The sequence below is a fragment of the Meleagris gallopavo genome, chromosome 2, assembly GCF_000146605.3.
Source record: "Meleagris gallopavo isolate NT-WF06-2002-E0010 breed Aviagen turkey brand Nicholas breeding stock chromosome 2, Turkey_5.1, whole genome shotgun sequence".
Taxonomy (NCBI): Eukaryota; Metazoa; Chordata; class Aves; order Galliformes; family Phasianidae; genus Meleagris; species Meleagris gallopavo.
The window spans coordinates 13,478,340-13,500,058 of record NC_015012.2 but is presented as its reverse complement, the minus strand read 5'-3'; the positions used below and the strand labels follow the sequence as shown (position 1 = coordinate 13,500,058).

The 21,719-nt window shown below is 40.1% G+C and overlaps 1 protein-coding gene across 1 annotated transcript in view; it reads right to left on the bottom strand.

Annotated features, from left to right (window-relative positions):
* The window catches only part of LOC100545977 (serine/threonine-protein kinase MRCK alpha), a 40,869-nt gene that overhangs the window by 5,768 nt on the left and 13,382 nt on the right, over positions 1-21,719 (bottom strand). The window contains exons 8-17 of the mRNA XM_019612623.1: positions 21,179-21,395; positions 20,229-20,291; positions 19,083-19,676; positions 17,074-17,171; positions 15,988-16,072; positions 14,358-14,481; positions 13,805-13,922; positions 6,958-7,026; positions 1,752-1,869; positions 683-840 (exon numbers count right to left, since the gene is read on the bottom strand). Of these exons, the coding sequence (XP_019468168.1) occupies positions 683-840; positions 1,752-1,869; positions 6,958-7,026; positions 13,805-13,922; positions 14,358-14,481; positions 15,988-16,072; positions 17,074-17,171; positions 19,083-19,676; positions 20,229-20,291; positions 21,179-21,395 (1,644 nt within the window). The remainder of the gene's footprint in view (positions 1-682; positions 841-1,751; positions 1,870-6,957; positions 7,027-13,804; positions 13,923-14,357; positions 14,482-15,987; positions 16,073-17,073; positions 17,172-19,082; positions 19,677-20,228; positions 20,292-21,178; positions 21,396-21,719) is intronic.

The window sequence follows — 21,719 nt, the reverse complement described above, 5'->3', positions numbered from 1 at the left end:
TACCAAGTCCCATCTGTAAACCATATCCCTGAGTGCCACATTCACACATCTCTGAAATACCTCCAGGGATGGAGACTCCAGCACTTCCCTGTGCAGCCAGCTCTAATGCTTGACCGCCCTTCCCGTGAAGAAATTCTTGCAAATGTCCAGCCTGAACCTGCACTGGTGCAACTGGAGGCTGTTTTCTCACACCTTATCACTTGTCTCCTGAGAAAAGAGACTGACATCCTCCTCGCTGCAACCTCCTTTCAAGTAATTGTAGAGAGCAATGAGGTCTCCCCTCAGCCTCATTCTCTGCAGACTAAATAACCCCAATTCCCTCACAAGCCTTGTTTTCTAGTCCCTTCACCAACTTTGTTGCTTTCCTCAGCACGCACGTAAGCAACTCAATATCCTTGTAGTGAGAGGCCCAGAACTGACCACAATATTTGAGGTGCAGTGTCACCACTACCACATACCAGGGGACAATCACATACAAAGTCTTGTCAGCACAACTTGAAACACACGAAATAGAAGTTCGCAAATTCAACAGTGAGTTTTCATTTCAACAGCGAGTTTTCATTTCAACAGCAATTCCCAAACTCACAGGCAATCAAGGAGTTACACCAAACCCACAACATAATTTAACTTCCTCATCTTTATCAATGCACTTAGATTTTTTCCTCTTTATCCTATCACTCACCTCTCGCTCATAGTCCCTTGTTGGTGCATCACTGCCCTGGTCCAGGCCACCAGAGGATAAGGAACCATCTGAGGGCGATGCCATAGGCTGACGCTTTGCTCCATAGCTACCTCCTGAGAATTCCCTCCGCAATGCACTGCCATTTTGTGCAGATGATCCTAAAATGTGCAGAGGAATTAAACCATTGCAGATGCCCAGACAAGGTACTAAAAAGATGTTAGGCTATTTGGCTGGCTACTTCTGCTTTCCTCTGGCATGTCCCAGGATGCTCAGCTCGTGGCTTGCCGTCAATGTGTGCTTTTATCTTGTCTGATGCTAGATGCAGTTTTTCCGCTGCTCCTCGACATGTCAGGGTTAGCATACAGCAGAGAGTAGTCACTGTGTCCCTAACAAAGACAGCAGTTGAATAAACTGCTGTGGTGGCAGCCTTGTTCTAGGCATCTCTCCCCAGCTATACTGGGGAGAGGTAGAGTCGTACTGGAACATGCAGACTACAGCAGACATACAGGCTTTCTGCAGTCTGTTGGCTATCTTCACATGCTCTGTTATTCAGTCGCTTGCCTCATCTCTGCGCAGATCACTTTGCTGACTGTGGCACACAAAGACAGCATGGCAGCAGTAGGAAAGCTGTTCCCTATGCATTGTAACTCTTCTGTACCAGCAGGTTTTCTACTACACTCTCTTTGCACTAGCAGCAAGAGAGGCATCAGGAGCTCTAGAGAGTTCAGCAACAAAATTAATAAATGCGGAGCTTGTGAACAACTTGTCAACAATTTACACCACTTCAGCTGCAGCAAAGAAGTCCCAAGAGTAAGAATGTCTTTTCAATTCTAACTGCGGTTGTAAAAAATTGACAAATGCCAAATGTGGGAAGTCAAACCTGCTAGCTCCTTATTGATGGGCTTCTTTGAAAGTAAGATTACAGTTCCGTCCAGCCCACAGAGGGAGGACAGCCAGCCATGGCCTCTGAAAGTCCTGTCTAGTGGCAGCACAGAGAGAAGCAGTGCAGGTAGCTCTTCCCTAACACACGTGTGCACAGCCCCAAAGCAACACAGATCTGATTGCTTACTTGCTGCTAACCCACTGCTCGCGCTCATCGATCGTCCTGGTTCTGTGCGGGATTTCGTGATCGATGGGATACTGACAGAGCCACTGAATACGGTCCGACTTTCCTGAGGCCGAAGATTCTGCAATGCAGACACACAACAACATGTTTCTTATTGACTGCTGGCTCAACCTTGGACATCACGGAGGAAGGTCTCAGAATGCAACAAATCCCCAACCTTACCAGAGCTGAATTATCTGAGCAGCAAGTCAGCAAAATTTGCAAAGTAATATTCTGCAATTTAGTGCAGAGAATGGAAGCACACACAGCTGACAATGAAGTGCTGAATTACATGGACATATGCAGACAACTGAAAAGGTAGGTCTAATAATTCAAGAATTTCCTTGAAAGGATGGTTTGCAAGCCTAAGCTGCTACAGACGTAATTCCATGCCTATTGCATAATGCGTTCTGAGCACATGCTTCTATGGATTTTGTTCAAATTTCCCTGTGATACCACCACTTGAGGCTTGCACGTGCAATTTTGTACGGACATCATATGAATCCCCAATGCCTGTGGAGTTATGGATCCACATACTGGATCATAGGATCAATCTGTCAGATAACTGAGGTGGTTCCAAAGATACGGACAGCATTTCTTCAGACCTACACCAGCTGAACCAAAGCCAGAATCAGCTTCATGGTTTCAGTCTCAGAGCACCCACCACTGGTTACTCTACGGATTGCCATTATCACTCCTGGTTTGCAGCCTAAGAGTCCCAGTGAGATTTTTGAAAACTGTCACTGAATTGAAGCGGTCCTATACTGAGGGAACAGATAAAACAGTGTCTTTATTCGAATATGGCAGCTCCTTAAACACAGGTCTTTAAAAGAAAAAAAATACTTTGATATAATTTCTGGGAGATTTTATTTCTGCTTCTGTTAGCTTACAGCTGACTTTAGGAGAAAAGGCTTCTCAGCTTATTTAACCCATCTCTTTGTATACAAGCTGTCTTTTTAGCCCAAAATATCCATACCCATTGTTTTATCTCTGCCTAAGCAAGAGACAAATGTGATTTACACTATTAAGTGATTAGCATTAATGAGAATTAGGCTCGGGAAACATTTACAGCTGCAGACTGTGAAAAGAGCTGCAGGTATCCCTGAATATTACTTTGTTTCCACTTCACCAAACACTTGCTGCAATAATGGTTATTTCTTCCCATTCATATGTCATTATTTCCCCACCCTCACTCTGAGAAAGTAACCAAAAAAAACCCCACATTTCCTATTGCAATACCTGTCTAGGCTGAAATGTTACAGAAGAGAAATTTCCACCCCCTGGATGGATTCTCTGAAAGACCCTCAGACACCATTTCTCTAGCCCTATTCTAAAATGAATAATCAGATAGAGGCTTTATAAAAACAGGTATCAGGTGGTGCAGACTTTATCAGACAATTGTTAAAAACCTGCTGTCAGTCCAATTTTACAATGACCCTTAGAGTCACTGCTGTTACAGACCTCTTTGCTACTAAAGTCAACTCTGCTTTTTGCCCTTCCAGTGGCCTAGGAATGACAGATTTTTAGCATGCAAAAAAGAAAGAATTAAAAATCTCTCAAACACCAACAAAATACACGAGAGCTTACCAGTGAAAAAGCCCTGTTTACTTCTCCCTGTAGCTACTGCTGCACTGTTTTCAAATCTCTTCCAAAAATCCCTTGAGGATCACACTGCTGCCTCCTGCTTACTCTTTGTTTCCCAAATGAGGACAAATAACCTGCAGCACTGAATTTCTCTCCTGGTGTCCCTCACCATGCCATAAGCGATCTGCACTACAGCTCCGTGTGAGCAGTCTGGCTGTGCACCGACACCAGTGGCCCTACAGTAGATACAAAAGGAACCACGGGGACAGGGAATGGCTCGCTGCTGTCTTTTGAGAACGGTACAGGAGAGCCAAGTGCAGCAGCAGTGGCCAGTGCGCCGGAGCTGCATGGAAGGAGCTCTGTACTTGTAGAAACTGACAATATTTCATGTAGCAGGGACAGCAATTATATGTAACGATAAGGAGACCAACCTTCTTAACACTGACTGAGCAGGCAACATACAGGCATCAGGGGAAGGAAGGAATGGGTGCATTAAAAAGACTAATTTATTTTAGTTGTGTAGTCTTATAGTTATTTTTTTGACCTCAGTTTGCAAAGTCCATGTAATTCCTTGTAGAAAGTTTTTCCACAAAGCAAATCTTCCCTTGTTCTTTGATCTAAAATAAAAGAAGCACATGCTGGAGAGCCTGGCACTTTGCACCCAAAGTGATACGCACACAATGCAGAAAGGGAATTCAAAGAAAAATAAATGGCAGTTAGCGGTAGTTATCAAGCGGCAAACACAGCAAATTAAAAACAGAGGGGGAAAAAAAAAAAACAAAAAACTCGAGCTTGCTTTACTTAGAGACAAAAACCCCTCATAAGGATTAACAATACAAATCCTAGCAGGTAAATTCATCCCTGCTGCTGAACCAAATGGAGAAATGTGACAGGATTTCTCTTTGAAGAAAAAACCTCAGCAGCAGAGAAGCTGCTTGCTGAGCAGTTACCCGCCATGCAGCAGTGAATGACCAGTCAGTGGGTGCAGCCCCACTGGGAGGCAGTGCTCCTGAGCCCCAGCTTGTACCCAGCACCTGCCACAGTGCCCACAGTGCTTGCCTGCATTTCTCTGTCCACGGTGCATCATGTTGTTTGTTTTCTTGTATTAATTGAGGTTCTGTTCATTATGATGTAAACCTAAGCTCTTCTTTCATGAAATGGCAGGACATGACTTAAAAGCCTATTTTAAGGGTTCGTTTTCAACTCTTGCTACACACTCCAGGTTTCAATATTCAGTCCTGCACAGGGACTGCTATTGTTCCTGTACTACAAACTCCAAACACGGAGAGGAATATGGGCAGACACAAAAGCAAAATCCACGGCTTTACTTTCCAGAGACAGCTTAAAGTATCTCTTCCCTGAAGCCAAAAAGAGACAACTGCTTTCCTTCACACGAGCCTAAACCTCCAGTGCTTCTAAGGGGCAAAGAGGCACAAAATTTCAATGCTCCAGGCTGTTTCTCCAGAAAAGCCAGGATGGATGCAGACCTGTCATCACAGGGTATTTTCCAAAATGCTGCAATTTCATTTTTGGATATTAATGTATGTGACCACTACACAACAGTGACATGAGTGTGCACATGACCAGTCGAAGTTCATGGTGTGAAATTTTGTTCTGGGGCTTTATGGAAAAAATATTTATTTTCCTCCTGTATTTTTAAATTCTCTTTAGTGTTCGATGCAGATTTGCATTACAAACCCCTTCCCAGTGACAGGGATCAAGAACAGCAAACCAGTCTGGCAGTGAAGGTTTGCTGTATGTGTCTGAAGAGTGTTGAAAGGCCACAGAAACCAACAGCAGTGTTTCCATCACAGTGGCAGGCACGGCTCAGACACATGCAAACCTTCAGCAACCATCCACCACTGAAGAATCACAGATCACCCACCAGCTCAGGCTGCCCAGGGCCCACCCAATATGGCCTTGAACACCTCCAGGGATGGGGCACCCACAGCTCTCGGCAGCAGTGCCAGGACCTCAACGCCCTCTGAGCAAAGAATTTCTTCCTAACAGCGAACCTAACTCCCCTCTCTTTTAGTTTAAAGCCATTCCCTGTTGTCCGGTCACTATCAGACCATGTAAAAAGTTGGTCCCCCTCCTACTTGTAAGCTCTCTTCAAGGTACTGGAAGGCCACAGTGAGGTCTCACTGGACCCTTCATTTCCCCAGACTGAATAAGTCCAGCTCCCTCAGCCTGCCTTAGGAAAGATGTTCCAGCCCTCTGAGCAACTCTGTGGCCTGCTCTGAACCTGGTCCAACAGCTCCATGTCCTTCCTGCACTGGGGGCCCCAGGCCTGGCCACAACACTGCAGATGTGACCTCACAGGGGCAGAGCGGAGGGAACAATTGCCTCCCTAGCCCTGCTGTCCACCCTTCTTTTATACACATCTGCTTCACAGATTATTCATGATCTATCTGCAAAACTGTTCCAAAGCAGAACTGCAGGCCACAGCACAGAACACAATTACAATGCAGCAGGAGGTACATAAGGGCTTGTTTTAGTACGGCCTTGTATTACCATAGGATATAGCAACCTCACATAAGTCAGGCCAGGATACACAAAAACAAGCAAAAAGAAAGCATCGCTTCCATCCCTCACATTTTACTTTCCAACTGGAAGGATAATTACAGCACAGTATCTTACCTCAGACTCTTTTTAAAACTACCAGGATTAACAGGATCTATATGAACAAGTACCCGATATCTTTAATTTCTGATCTTCCTGCTTGTATGTATTCCAATTTTCTTTTAACTGAACCAAGAAACCACCCAGGCACAATCTGTGTCTCTCTCCAACTGTGCACAGTACCGTGTAACATTACTGCACTCTCACTATTTCACTGTAAACAAACAGCTTGAAATTTTGGTCCAACAGAGACAGATCCAGAATCCTTTTCCTAGCACAACCTGATACACAGCATCCTGTCTCTGCCATTGACTGCTGGAGATGTATGGTGTGAAACACAAACATTATTCAGATTTCCCACACCTAGTTACCTTTCTAGTAACTAAAAATGCCATTTTCACAGTAAAAGGTTCAGCCCAGTTGGTAAACATTTTTTCTGTTTATCTGTATCTGTTTTTTAGCTCATCAGAGCTGTTGAAAGACCACAGCCGGCAGCAGAAGACAAATCAGCTGTGATAGAAGACAGTGAACAGGCGAAGGAAACCACTTTCCAAGGGTTTTTCTCCCATGTTAATAGCCAGGCAAAAGGAAAACCACACAGTATTAGTAGAGTGAACACCTGACCCAGCCATCCATACCCTCTGAGTCATAAAGTTTGGAGTACCCAGGGCAGAGCACGGAGGCGGGGAAAATGCAGTGTTTATGGAATCGTAAGAGAGGAATTTTTCAGCTGAATTAACAGTCATGTGGTAGATGTGTTCAAAGTTGCTCGGAGAGGAGATCAGACGGGAGTGATGATGAGGGAATTGATAAGGGGAGCGCTGCTATCAAAGACAACAGAGAGAGAAAGCAATGAAGGATGGTTGTACAGGTTACACCAGCAACAGCAGTCTGCAAGAGCAGTCAAACACTGACGGACAGCCGAACAGCAGCCCTGCTCACTCATCAGCACACGGGTTCTTACATTGTCACCCCCAGTCCTCTGAGCACCTTCCTTACATGGTGTCACTTGGGCCTGCTGCCCTTGCTGTTGCTAAAACATTAAAAACAAATAAAACTTTTAACTCATTGGGAATCGATTCTAATATTTATTATAATTTGTATTTCAAAGAGCACCACAGTTGTAGAAGGTGCTTTACAGACAGTTGAGAAGCAATCAGTTCCCTGCCTTGAGGAGCTTACAATCTAAAACAGACATAACACAAAGGAAGGTGAGCACAGCTGAGATGGAGTGGGGAGAAAAAAAGATGAGAATACACAACAGTTAAAGACTGTAAGAGATTTTCTTCTGTTTTTCATGCATTTTAACGGTTCCATTAAGATTAAGTATCACCCGTACAACAAACACAGAGTATTTCTAACGGGAGTGAACAGTGTTTCAACAGGATAGGGACACAGACTGGGTGGGAAGGTGAACTGGTTAGTCAGACAACGGGGACAATTTACTCCGTTGTAGACAGACAACACAAGGCCTACATCCTTCTGTTTGATCACTGCGCCTTACAGAGCTTTAGTGAGGCGTTCAGACTTTGCTCCGCCATCTGCTTGCTGCAGAAGTGTATGCTCTCACCAGATAAGGTGCAAAAGTGCTGGGAAATTCAAATTTTTTTAATAGGTAAACTGAGCAATGTGCTCCCAAAGTGTGACATAAAAGGAGGAGAAAACTAATGCTGTAGATTAAACAGGAACAATTTCTGATTGATCTCTATAGAATGTGCTGACACAAGTGCTCTTGTTATTAAAACTCACGTAAACCTAAATGTAACAGAAGTTTCAGGGCTTGACCTCACTCCCTGTGCCATCTGCACACTTCCAGCAGGCCAGCCTGATGTGTGGATGGTGCCCAAAGGCCACCAGTAAATCAAAACACCAGATCTAATTTTCCCTTCCCCTTGTGTAACTGATTTTATCACCTTAAAAGAAACAGATCTGGGTACCATTCGAAATGTTAGGACTTAAAAAACAGAAACAAAACAACATGGTAGAAATTCAGCTTACCCCTCTACTAAATCTAAGGCACTACTTTTTGTATGTGGAACATATTGAAGTTTGAAAGAATATTAAATAACATTCCAATACATATTAGCAAACATTACTGTTATTGTTCTTCATTTCCCTCAGCTGGTAAAATCCAACTTTGTTGTTGTTGTGTTTTTTTTTTTTTTTAAATGCACAGGTATTATGAGGCTTTGCATGTTAAATGAAACATCAATTACCACATTATGGCATTTAAGACATAATACACATTAGGTTGTTATTAGAAAGGTTAGCAGCATCTAAATATGAGTACTAGAACCCACCATTCCAATAATGGTCCATGAAAGCACACTTTGGCAAGTCACCTGCTACCAAGAGAACCAGCAGCAAAGCCAGCTACATTCTTAAAAGCCAATGAGGGAGAGAAGGGAGAGCCTAAAATTGCAAGCTGAAAAGCAGAGGGTAGGACAACTGCAGACCATGAAGATATTTAGCCAGCATTCATGAATGTGAAGAAGCCACGATATATGGCAACATTTTAAAAACAATCCTTGGAACTCTCTCCATGGACTCTGCCATTAGATGCATGCATGCGGCTCCCACTTTCTTTAAAGAATACCAAATATATATTTACTCTGAAAGTTTCTCACTTGAAACAAGCAAAGCTTCACACATAATCTGTAATGGAAGTATAATGGCTCATGTATGATGAGATCAAACTGAAGCATAATGTTCAAATATAATGGCAGTTGAGACTAGCTGCTGTATGTAAAATACTCAGGCATGCAGAATATGAAAGCAAAATCAATCCTGTAAATCTGATGTGCACAGAGAGGTGGTCTGTGCTGCAGTTAGTGCAGTTCCAGATTTCAGATCTTCACTACAAAGGAGCATCCACGATAAAGTGGCTTCAAGGGACAAGAGGGCAGAAGGGAGGCCAGACTGTACGGCCAGCTAATTGGTGACAGGCTGCTAGGGAAGAAAAACACGTACAGAAATAAGTTTGGGGATATACTAACACGAACCATTCTAAATTGTACACAGCAAAACAATGACCCCAATCAAGTATCCATGTCAATAAAATACAAATCTGAACTGATTACAGCTCTGCAAATTGCAATTAAGAATTTCTAGTTTCTGCTATGCTGTAGCCCACATCCTTACTAGTCAAAGCCAGACTCCTAAGTTACTGCTAGCGATGAAGAAAAGAAGGATGCAAAGTTATCTGAGCCTCTAATATATTCTCCTTCAAATGTGATCTCATTCTGAGCCTTGGGCATATTCATTTCTGTGTAAATACAGGACTGTGCTGAAGACAAGAGTGTCCATCACAGAGTGACCGTAGAACTAGGTGAATAGGCTGCAATTTGCCATAAACACATCTCACTGCTCATGTCACGTGCTTGTTGCATACCAAGACTTTGGAAACAACACACAGAGAAAGCAACTTTTCTCCTCGAGTGGCTGCATCAGCAAGGACATTCACATGCAGACAGACATGCTGTGCATACGGAGGCATCTGTTTAATACACAGCACATCAAACAGACAGTAATCATATTAAATTCTCCATTTATCTGGTTTTCACTTTGTACTTTTACAATTCAAATTAAGCTCTCTGAAGTTGATCTTCTAAAACACATCACTAAGACAGTAGTAAGCTGCCAGCCAGCAAACTCCTGTTGGCCCTGCATCCAGCAGGCAGTGACCTGCCCTCCTTGTACACTGCAGCCTGCCATGCAAAGGCTGCTGCTACCACTTTTAATGCCGTGCTCTGTTCAATTCTAGGCACTTTGCCTGGAAAAGGTCAGAGGCAGGTTAGTGGGACTTGCAGAGACAAGTTTTGATTGGATTCACTTCATGTATACATATATATCTATATTATACATGCATATATATGTACACACTATATATACATATACACGCTATGTATAAAGTGTGTATCATAAATAAAAATAAGTAAATGAAAATTTAAATTGTCATTTGCTTTAGAAAGTTCACCCATGCGTGCTAGATAAAAGCTAGGCTGTTAGTTTGTGACAATAACATTCAGTGCAGAGATTAAAATATCCATTCTCTATCAAATCCTATTAACAAGGACCTTTCTGCCTGCATAATACTATACTGATTCCATGAAAATTCACGCTAGATGAACAAATTCCTATCAGCAGACCCAGCCAAATCTGAAATTGCTCGAATAAGTCAAGAAGAAACAGCAAGTAAAAAAGGCTTGGTCCATCATTTTCATTCACTTTCTGCATTCCATAAACAACATCGACCAAAATAGTTGGATGATGGCAATTTGAGAAAACCATTGACCTTGCACCACTTGTTCCCTCTAGTGGCAGCACCCTTTCAATGTAAAAATGTATTTCCTCATCCCCTTTGGGCAAACAAAACAAAGCATTCCCAAAGTAAAATGCTGCAATTTTTCCCACATACCTTAAAGGATAAATACCTTTTCTTCTGAAAAATTACATCCTATTTAATACATAAAGTAGATACTCTGGCTGCAAAATAATCACACATGCTAAGAAACACACACAAACAAACAAACAAACAAACAAACAAAGCTCTTCACCATTTGGAGCAAGGCTTGAATCTATTGAAATAATTTTATATCTTTGAAAAGAAACCGTCGTACAGATGAACTGTATGTAAGACTGGATGAGTATTCTTTACTTCACGTACTGACTTTCCAGAGAATGTCCTATATCCATCCTCTCTTTTTATTCTTTTTTTTTTTTTGTCTTTCCAATAAGACATTGGACTCCAAATATAATGCCAGCTGCAAACACAGCTCTCCCTGTCCTCTGTTTTCATGCCAGAGAAAACAAAGCAGGCAGCTTGGATCAGACTACGCCAAGACTGTGTCCAGTCAAACACCTTACAGGAAATGGGTAGGAAAGAGAAAGCGGCCTGGGCAGAATTAGATTGTAAGAGAATTTCTTTTTCCTAATCTCAAGTTACACTTTCAAGTTCACCTACTTCTAAGTCCCATGGTTGGTGCTGTACTGGAAGGAATACAAACAATGACACTGCAAGGAGCTACTGGGATAACAGACACCAAATTTGCTTTACCTGCAGTGACTTCTGCAAGCATTAAGACTACTTGCAACAAGGGAGTTTTCAATAGCAATTTTAGAAAGAAGCAGTCAAATGAGTGCAGAAGCCAATTCTATACTGTTAGCATCTTCTATTGTTCCTTCTATAGCGTAGAAAGTGACTCCTAAATTTCTTTTAAAACATCATGTTGATGGTTAATAAGCAAAGTACCAGTCATATCTCCAAACATGACCTTTGACCCAATACAAGATTTGTGTAACTGGAATGAATTTAAAGCCAAAAGCCATTTAATGATGACACAGCTGAAGAAATATTAATCCAGTTGAGAATCTGGAAAACTTCCAGCAATAGGTAACATTATTCCTTATTTTACAGTTGACAGATTTGGGCAATGTTTTGATTAAGAGTCTTTTCAACTTTCGATTCCCATGAACTTTCAACAATTGTGTGAATTATGACATCTTTTAGCAGTAGTAGTTTATTTTCTTTGCTAAGGAAAAGCCAGAAGTACTTGAAGGAACCCAGCAGAAAAGAAAGTTACAAAGAAGTCTGGATTTGCATCTTGCCCTGAAGCAAATTATCATTACTTGTTAAACACTGTACATATATATACATACAGCCAACTGAGAAAAAGTCAGCCAACTCCTCTTGGATTTGTCTTGTTTCCTAGAACCAGCCTTCTCCTTTTCATTATTAGTTCATTTATAAACACACACATACACAAAACACTCATTGCTCATTGCTCAACTGCACTGAGTCTTATTGGCTCTTCTAAGTGTCTCTCATGAGATCTAAAGGAAATCCTTTCTCTTCCCTGCCTATCCTCACACAAGTAAAAGCTAGTGCCAAAAGGGTTCATGTACAAGATGAAGATCTTAAAGTACAGTGTAACATAAAGCACAGTTTTTGCAAAAGTGAGATAAAACAAGAACCTGGAAACCTGAAAACCAGAAGATGCTAAACCAATGAACTACTGCAGCTGCAAGGTTTCTTTTCCAGTCTTACTGTTACTTCTGTTTAGTTTTTCAGATACTGAAAAGCCCTCCTACATCCTGCCTTGACTCCAAGCAATTGTGATGATTATTTTAGACAGCACTGCCAAAGTGATTGTAGCATGGCTTAGGTTAGAGAGGATGTTAAATATCATCTAGTTCAAACCCCCAGTCGTGGGCAGGGCTACCCCCATCAATTCAGGCTGCCCAAGGCCCATCCAACCTGGCATTGAGAGCCTCCAAGGATGGGGGACCCACAGATCTAGGCAGCAGTGCCAGGGCCTCACTGCCTTCTGAGTAAAGAATTTCTTCCTAACATCTAACTTAAATCTTTTAGTTTAAAATTATTTCCCTTTGTCCTACCACTGTCAGATAGTGTAAAAAGTCAGTCCCTTCCTGTTCGTAAGCTCCCTTCAAGTATTGGAAGGCCACACTTAGGTCTCACTTGGACCTTCATTTCTCCAGGCTGAATAAGCCCAACTCCATTAATCTTATCTCTTAGGAGAGCTGCTCCAGCCCTCTGATCAACTCCTCTAGACCTGCTTCAACGGCTCCACATCCTTCCTGTACTGTGGCGGCCCCAGGCCTGGACACAGTACTCCAGATGCAGCCCCACAAGAACAGAGCAGAGGGGGACAATTCCCCTCCCTCTCCACGCTGGCCACTCCACTCTGGATGCAGCCCAGAAAACTGATGGACTTTCAGGTTGCAAGCCTGCTGCTCATGTCTAGCTTTTCATCCACCAGAATGCTCAAATCCTTCTCCACAGGGCTCTCTTAAGGAGTTCTTTTCCTAGTCTGTATTCATACCTGGGATTGCCTCGATCCAAGTGCAACACTTTGCATGTAGCCTTGTTAAATCTCATTAGATTCTCATGTGCTCACTTTCGGGCATGTTCAGGTCTCTCTCGTTGGCATCCCACTCTTCCATTTAGTTAACAAATATGCTATATGCCTATGTCTTATGGAGGTACTCATATCATCTATTAGTATCATATAATCTGATCTTTCTTACAGAGTTCATTATCATATCCTGCATCACATCTATCATGAATGAATTTAGAAAGTAATACATAACACACAAACAAGATGCTCAACATAGCTACAAGTAAGCTATATGATAAAATCCTAATATTAATTCACCTGTATCTCAGCAAAAACTACACTAACTTCAAGGAGAGTATTTCCTAAATAAGGCTTTGTGGAAACAGACATACGTGTGCACTATGGTTAGTATTTAAGTAAGAAGTTCTGTTTCACTGATAATAATTAATTTGGAAAGGAAATGAGAAAATAGCATCTTATTCACAGAAAGAAATTTGGTTACTATATACTGCTAAACTTTCACTTGTCTAAGGAGAAGAGATTGGAGAGAGAGAGGCTAAACTGGATGTAAGGACGAGAAGAGAAGAAAGGAATTGAACTTACAGTAATATAGTTCATGAAGAAAGGAATTTCTCTTTCCATTTCCATACAGAATCCTGGCACAAATCCTCTTAATTGTGTATCTTCTTATGTGTTAGAAAAACTATAATCAGTACTGAGAGACTAATCTGTCTTTAAACCCAGGAGATATTAGTCATTCCTTCCTTCGCCCTCAAGTGTCATCCTGTTCATTTAATCACTAACATCTGAGCATGTTCCATGTCATTTACCTAGTTACATTGCCACTGATACGAAACAGATCAAACACTCTCAACATACATCCAAAATTGTAGTTGTTTTTCTTATTTGTAGCCTCTTGAAGTAAGTCACTCTCACATATACTTCTGCACTTACCATTGGAAGGTCTTTGAGAATCTGTATACCATCTCCAGGACCCATATGTGCTATGTGGTTAAAATTAGTTGGGTTAGAAATTAATTTATTTCTCATTTCTGGATCGCGTAGCATCTCCCTGGAAGAGAAAATACTGTTCAGGAATCTTGTGCAAGGTGAGAATAGTCATTTAAAGCTCTGATTATCAGCTATTTTAAATGGAAATTAACTATTTAGCCATTTTAACAGTAATAAACTCTTGCTCTCAGCACTAGTATGTACAGATTTTTACCCTGAAGAGAGTTATGGCCCAGAACAAATGAATGCTGTTTTGCAAGCTAACTGCCCATACACCTAACAGCTACCATTAAGAATATACAAACACTATGAGCTGATAAAAAGCTCTGTGGGATGAGCAAGAGCAGAACTCACACTGCTGTATTACACCTACATATTGCACCTCTACACTGTATGTAGAAACTTGCATTCCAAACAACAGCTGTTTCAGATTATTTCAATCAGTGAAATTACTTGTGCAGCCAGTGCAGAAGACAAGTACAGGTTGAACACTGACCTCCTCTGCTGCATCCTCTCCTCTTCTGGTACCCTGAATGAATAGCGGCGCTTGTTGTTGATGTTTCGAACCATTTGCTTCCGGCTGTTATCTGATGTTTCAGGAACCACCAGTTCATCACCCTCTGGAATCAATACAAAAATGATCCAGTGGGCCACTTCATTGGGCATACATGGAATAATAACCAAAAGACATTTTCTCTGCTCTTGCTAGTGCAGCACACCACCCATTTCCCATGAATTTCCCTGAATAAACGCTCCTTGATTTAGGAGTTTTCTTGATCACTTTTTACTCTGTTATACAAAAGCAGACTTAATCCATCTTCACATGCAAGTTGCCACAACTATTTCTCAAAATAGTATAGATTCCTTCAAACAAAACCTTTATCTTCCCTTTAAAAGGAAAACATTCTTGAAAAATCTTTACAGTATGAAACATACTTTGACACGTAAACAAGTCTACTATGTGTCTTCTCACAGTGAAGAACCAAGAGCCTGGAAACATTTAGGTGTGCAGGAAAGGATCTCAGTCCTCTTTCTCAAACTTTTTTTGGCAACCTTCAGTGAAAACCGCTAAAAGCCCTGTTCTGCCAATCACCTGGAAACTCAATGCAATATCCTATTCCATTCATTTCCTCAAATATTTGAACTCTGATATTTTTTGCTGCAACTGTGGGAAGCGGGAAGATTTTTATTCCATATGTGTAGGTCTGGCAAGGCATCTTCAATAAAAATGTGAAATGTGCAGTGATGATCAACATACAACAGGAATATCGTTTTGAATGAATGCAACTGCTTCGCCTTCTTTTATACACACTAAAACTAAGGTTAAATTTAATACACTTGAACATATCCAGCAACTACTGCTGAGAACAAGAATAGTTTTTGTATGGAATTGAAACCTCCTTTTTCCCTAAGATCAACTGCAGACTTCATGACACATCCACGAGATTGTTCCTCTCTATGGGTGCCACTTCTTTTGCACTAATTTGCTCACAGATAATTTAAGTAAACAATGAAATACTGTCAACAACAGTATACTTGAGAGTTTATTTTCACTACTTTCAGAATAGTTGCTAAAAACACACACAGCTTTTGATTGCTAAACTGCATAGATCACACCTCTCACTTAAGTAAAGTATATTACGCAGTTTTATGCTTACGAAGTGTGTTCCAACAAAGAAAAAAAGAAGACTCATAACATAAATTCACTTATAAAACTGACACTTTGGCACACAATCATCTATGGCCCTAATTATAAGTTAAGAATATATAAAACTATACTTTTTTTTATCCTTGGGAAAGGCTTCTTTAGGTCAAGTATAGTATTAATTTCTATCCAGCGCTGCCAAGATAACTATTAATCCTTAAACTATGAAGGCATAGGTAGATGTCATTTTGGCATTTACTAGCAGATCTGGGGGGAAAACTCATCATTCTCTTGTTTCCAGACATTTAAAAGTTTTCAGTGCATATTTAGGAGGAAAAAATATATATATATATCAAGACTATCTGCCTATCAGACTACTATGTCATTACAACTACTGTGGAATCTATAAGCATGGCTCTCTCCCAAAATGCTCTTACTAAACAAAAACATTTGTGATGAAAATCAGGTCCTCTTTACTTACCTGCCATTTTGTTTTTGAAATATATTAATCTAACTGTCTCCAAACCTAAAAGGTTGAGTGATCCTTCTGTATTCAAGGGTCGTACCTGAAGCAAGGAAAACAGCTTTTTAGTAACTCATATTTATATAGCACATCTTCTTCTAAAAGCTCCAGGGAGCAATATAAACTTAATAAATGCAGTACTGTTATAAAATCAACCAGACAGCAGAACAGTGTAACCGGCCAGAGTAAAGTTTGCTTCAAAGAAGAAAAGAGGCTGGAGGAAGCAGTGTTTTCCCCTCTCATGACACATGCATGCTCTCAGAAGTAACAGTTGTGAGTCATTAAATCCTCAAAGCTGAGGTAAGGGCAATTTTAGATTTTAAACTCCTGTTTGGAGATCTAGAACACAGAGAGCTGCCTAAAATTCCCTTTAAAGACCCAGGCTTAACACCATTCCTACCAGCATTCATATAAATATTTCCATAAGAAGCCTACTTCATATAACAGTATAGTTTTATCTAAGACGTGCACAAACCACTAAGCTGTGCCTTTGGTTTGCGTTAGTATTATGTCACAATTACACTTTTTGACTTGTTAAGACTATATACAGATTGCTAAAACCTACTAATATTTTTGACCTACGGCTTCATAAGGAAACAACCATTCCACTCTCCAACTGTGTTAGAAACAACCCTTTCTCTCCCCAGCTTTAAATAGAGAACGATTCAGTTGGAAGGGACCTACAAAGATTGAGTCCAACTGCCTGACTACTTCAGTCAGAGCATACTACCAAGGATACTATTCAAATGCCTCTCCAACATGGATAGGCGTGAGGTATCAACTGCCCTGGCTATGAAGCTTGCTGCAGCTGCAAAACCTCCTAAATATCAAGGTAGTGCCAGGTTTTCAAAAAGTGCTTCCATTCAATAAGTGATCAAAACCTGACAGAATTCTGTTGTAATACTTCTTTTAATTCAATTATGTTTAAAACAGGCAGTTTTAATGACAATCTCTAATGTCCTTAAAAACAGCACTGTATGACCACAACAAAGAAATATCACAGTGTAGCCATATTCTTTAACTGATATCAAAACAGCAAGTTACCTTTTTGAGAGGAATAGTCTGAATCCACTCCATGGAGTTCACGTCAAAGATATCAATTGCATTTTCGCTATACACAGAGAGGTATGGTGCATTGTAACCTGAGACGGAATGATATATTGTCATGTGCTTTTAGACAGGGCTGGTGATACACAACTTCTCAGGGTCTGACCATACTACTACTACTAAGAAACACACAAAACAAAACTACAATCCAACAACAACCTTGGCTTAAAAAATATGTTATAACTAAAAAAAGATCATGAAATCTATTGTAAAAGCAAACCAACACCTAAAACCCAAAACCATCAGAAGATTTTTCTTTTAACTATGCAGAACCAAACTATTTTTACTACATGGGGTTCCAACTTACAATGCCAAGCACTGATGTGTTTCAATGCTTTTTTCCTCTAAAAATTCTATTTTTAAGAGTTTTTAGTACATGATGTGTATTTAATTTATTGTTATTTAAGAGCCGTCAGTTGTTTGAATGAGTTTGGTCTCTGGAGTCCATACTAAGTGAACATCAGTTGGCACTAAGCACCATGACATAGTGCTCATGTTTCCTTCTAGCTCTAATTCTCTTTTTGTGTTTTCCAGACTGTAAAGAGAATTCTATGCTACTCATCTGGCACATGTCCCCAACATGAAATTTGTTCCACTGGGACCACTAAAGAGAATTCAGTATTTCCATGTCGCCAAAAAGACTGCCATGGTCTGCCAAGAATAACAAAAGCATCAAATTTATGTTTAACTGTAACAGTTTTGCTATAAAATATACCACTATTTTCAGTTGGAACTAAATCAAATTGCTTTGTTTAAGGGCAATGAAAGAAATTCCACAAGTGTCAATGACACAGACGTCATACATGTGAAAATATCTGTTTTTTAACTTTCGTTTTGATTCATTCACTATTTGAGTACTGATACTGTAATAATCATGCTCTTGCTTGAAAAACAGAAGTGACGCACAACCTGTAAAAATGGATCCTTTCACATTCAGAAGGGGCTTCACTCAGACCAGGAAAAACATTAATCTCCCCCTGCAGCATGACTGCAGAGCTGCCACAGTGAAGTAAGAAGGCAGGCTGTCTTAAAAATCAGCCTAAGACTGTGCTCATTTGCAAACAATCTGAGGACAAATTTGGCTACTCTTCAAGAACACTTAGAAAGGCAACAAAAAGAGGAAGCTAGGCATTGCACTTTTTCCTCTGTCACAAATATAAAGCTCCAACTTTAAAAATATATATATAATAAATGCTTAACATATGTCTTATTGGTAATTGAAATTTTGAAAAACATCATGGTTTTTTTTTCCTTAAGGTTAGGAAATACATTTTCTACATTGCCTGCCAGATGTTGTATTTCGGAGAGGAAGAGGGAGAGGAAGAAGAGGAGGTAAAAAATTAAAAGCTGAATTAAAAAAAAAAGTGAGGAAAGAGAGAATATGAACAAGATGAACAAGAAACAAGTTGAGAGAATGAAGGAGGAACACGAAAAGAAAAAAACATAATAAGCAAGACTCAGTACCATTAAGAGAAAGACAAGTTAAACTATCAGATCCTGATGACATCAAGAAAGTTTGAATCACAATGCTGAGACAAAGATCAATCAAATTTCAAGGTTTTAAACAACAACAGTCTAGTTTCAGTAGTAGTGAATGCAAAAAGATCCCAAATAGCCCCTCTAGGACCTAAGGCTTTCAGCTGTTCTAGAGTACAGGCCATGAGTTTACAAATCAGACATCGGGCAACTTACTTCAAAATCCAGACCTTTGATTTCTTTTTATGCTAGCTACAACAGCATATGTATGTTACAGAGCTTGCAAAGCTAGTGTAAATGAGATCAAGTTTAAACCCTCTGATGAGATTTAAAGCTGCTGACACAGAAACTGAGTCTTCATTTAACTGTTGGGCAATTTTCCTTGTATTTCACTTTCTGTGAATATTAATAGGAGCAGAGATCACTTCAATGTATAAGAGCAAGTTAAAGTGACACACAGAGCAACTTACAGCAAGATGATGGAGTTGCAGGCCACATCAATTCTTGTTGTCTCGACCTTCGGCCCTGGCAGTCAACGTAAACCCCTACGCTGCTAAAACACAGCAGGTATTCTTTATTTGAGATCTCGACTGCACAGATGGCATCAGTTGGCTGCTGTGAGATAAATGATAGTGTGTGGTCATCTGGATGGAGCAGACTGTATGGGCTGCCTTCTCCATGAAGGGGATGTTTTAAGAAACCTGACTGGTAGCCCACACAAAGTCGCTCACTGAAGATCGACATCCACTGGACGTTCCCCTGGACTTGGATCTCCTTGATCTTTTTGTGACGTGTCTTACTCTGATTTAGTTCATAACAGAGGACCTGCCTTTTCATAGCTACACACAGGCATGTAAGGGCTCCATGGCGCACATGTCCAGAAACTATTGACTGGCAGCCCTTTGTTTCTGCCAGCTTATAAAACTCAGTCTCCCTTCCATCCAGGGCTGTCATAGGGAAAAGTCGCACGTGACGGTTTCGTCCTGAGATTACTGCAATGAGCTGTTCGCTTGGGATAAGCTCAATCTGATGAACCTTCTTATTATCACCAACACGGATTATCTCTAAAATAAAACCAAACAGAAACACCAAAACTCAAATATATGATGGTAAAATGTGAACCAATTAAAAACTCTGTTGGCTAAGCACAAGAAATTCCCTTTATTGCTCCTTTGCTTTATTTAAATATACAAGAATAAAAACTTGTATTTTAATGATACCAAAACTGATAATGGCTGGATAAAATCTGACTCATCAGAAAAAGGGACAAGCAGGCACTTCAATAAGTGTTATTAAGAATTCATTTTAAAAATAGTCATGTCTCCTCTCTATTGAATCTGAGGTTTAATTTCCAGCACTAAGGAGGAGGTTACAGTGAAGACCAAGCCAGCCTCCTTACTGAAGTGCGCAGCAGAAGAGAAGGCAAAAGTCATAGATACCCAAAACAGAAAGCACACAGAACAGCTTCTTGATCATCTGCTCTCGCATAGGGCTGCCCAGCTGATAATACAGAAAAACCAAGTAAAATGAAACTGGGGGATACTGAAAGAGAAAAAACCTCATGAAGTCACTTTCTGATTATTAAGGGAAATTATTATCAGTTTCCAGTCTCTTACCGTCTTTGGTGACATGCACAACAAATAACCCTTCTTCATTCCCCAGTGCTATTCTTTCATGATCTGTGATATTAATCAAAAAAAAAAAAGAAGGAAGAAAATAGGTTATTTTTGTTTCAAAATACCTTTTCAACAAGTGTGATAATTCTGATTAACAGTTTTTTAATATCTTGAAATAAAAAGCCTTAACCAACACAGCCTCTTTTCCCAGGTAACTAGTGACAGAACAAGAGGGAATGGCCTCTAGTTGTACCAAGGCAGATTCAGGTTGGATATCTGGAAGGACTACTTTTCAGAAAGAAGGCACTGGTCAGGCATTGGAACAGGTTGCTCAGGGAAGTGGTGGAGTCACTTTCCCTGGAAGTGTTTAAGGAAAGGGCAGATGTAGTACTTCGAGCTGTGATTTAGACGATGATACTGGTGGTAGGTGGACGGCTGGACTAGATGATCTTAGAGGTCTTTTCCAGCCTTAATGATTCTATGATCTACCAAAACTAAACAAAACACTGGAAACCACCCAGACTTTCAAATTTCTAAAAAAAAAAAACAAAAAAAACACCCACATTTTCCCATTTCTTCTGTTAGCAGATATAACACAAGAAACATTATTTTTAATAAATCACTTGGACTATTTAAGTATACTACTGACACTGAAATAATTAGAACATCAAATTCAAATAATCTGAGTTCAACATATTTTGTGTGGTTGCATTTAAAATTACTAAACTCTTTTTCAACTCTCCAATTCTCTCTCTGGTAGCAGAAGCAGACTATTGTAAAAATCAGTGATTTACACTATTTTATGGCTCTAATTTTGCCCAGGGAAGGACTTATCTTTACAGAATAGCAAAACAGTAAAATCCAACTGTTAGCCAATACAGCTCATTATTATGAATGTGTATGTATGGGGGAATGCTATTACTGAATCAGACTTCTTATTTATTTCATACCTATGATTGCTGCTGACTGTGTTGTTTTGATGAGGGGTAAGGTGCTGTCATAAGCTTCTTTGGGAACATAGACTGAGCGGTCTTTGAGTTTGTTCTTCTTCAAGATCCTATGCAATTCATTCAGCACTCCTACCCACTTGCTTTTTTCATTCTCACCGTCTGTTAGAATCAGGATTGAACACTTATTACTGGTTGCAGAGAGTTGGGAAGCTGTGACCTGAAAAAATTTTAAATATATATTTTAAATCTTAAGCAATAAAAGATTTCATCCTGATCATTTATACAAGGATATCAAATGCATTTAGATGTTTCTTCAATTAGCTGTCTGAGCTAAGAATGCAAAAAATTTAGCCTTACTTAATAGAAAAACTCTATCACAGAAAAAGCTAATGTGAATAACTCAGCAAAATCTGAAAATTTTATTTTCTTATATGCGTTTATACTCATTCTGTAATAAGGAAACACTCACTCTGAATCAGACAGACATCTGTTCATCTCAGTAATTTTGTAACGTAGAGCATTTCTCACAAAGCGTACCACA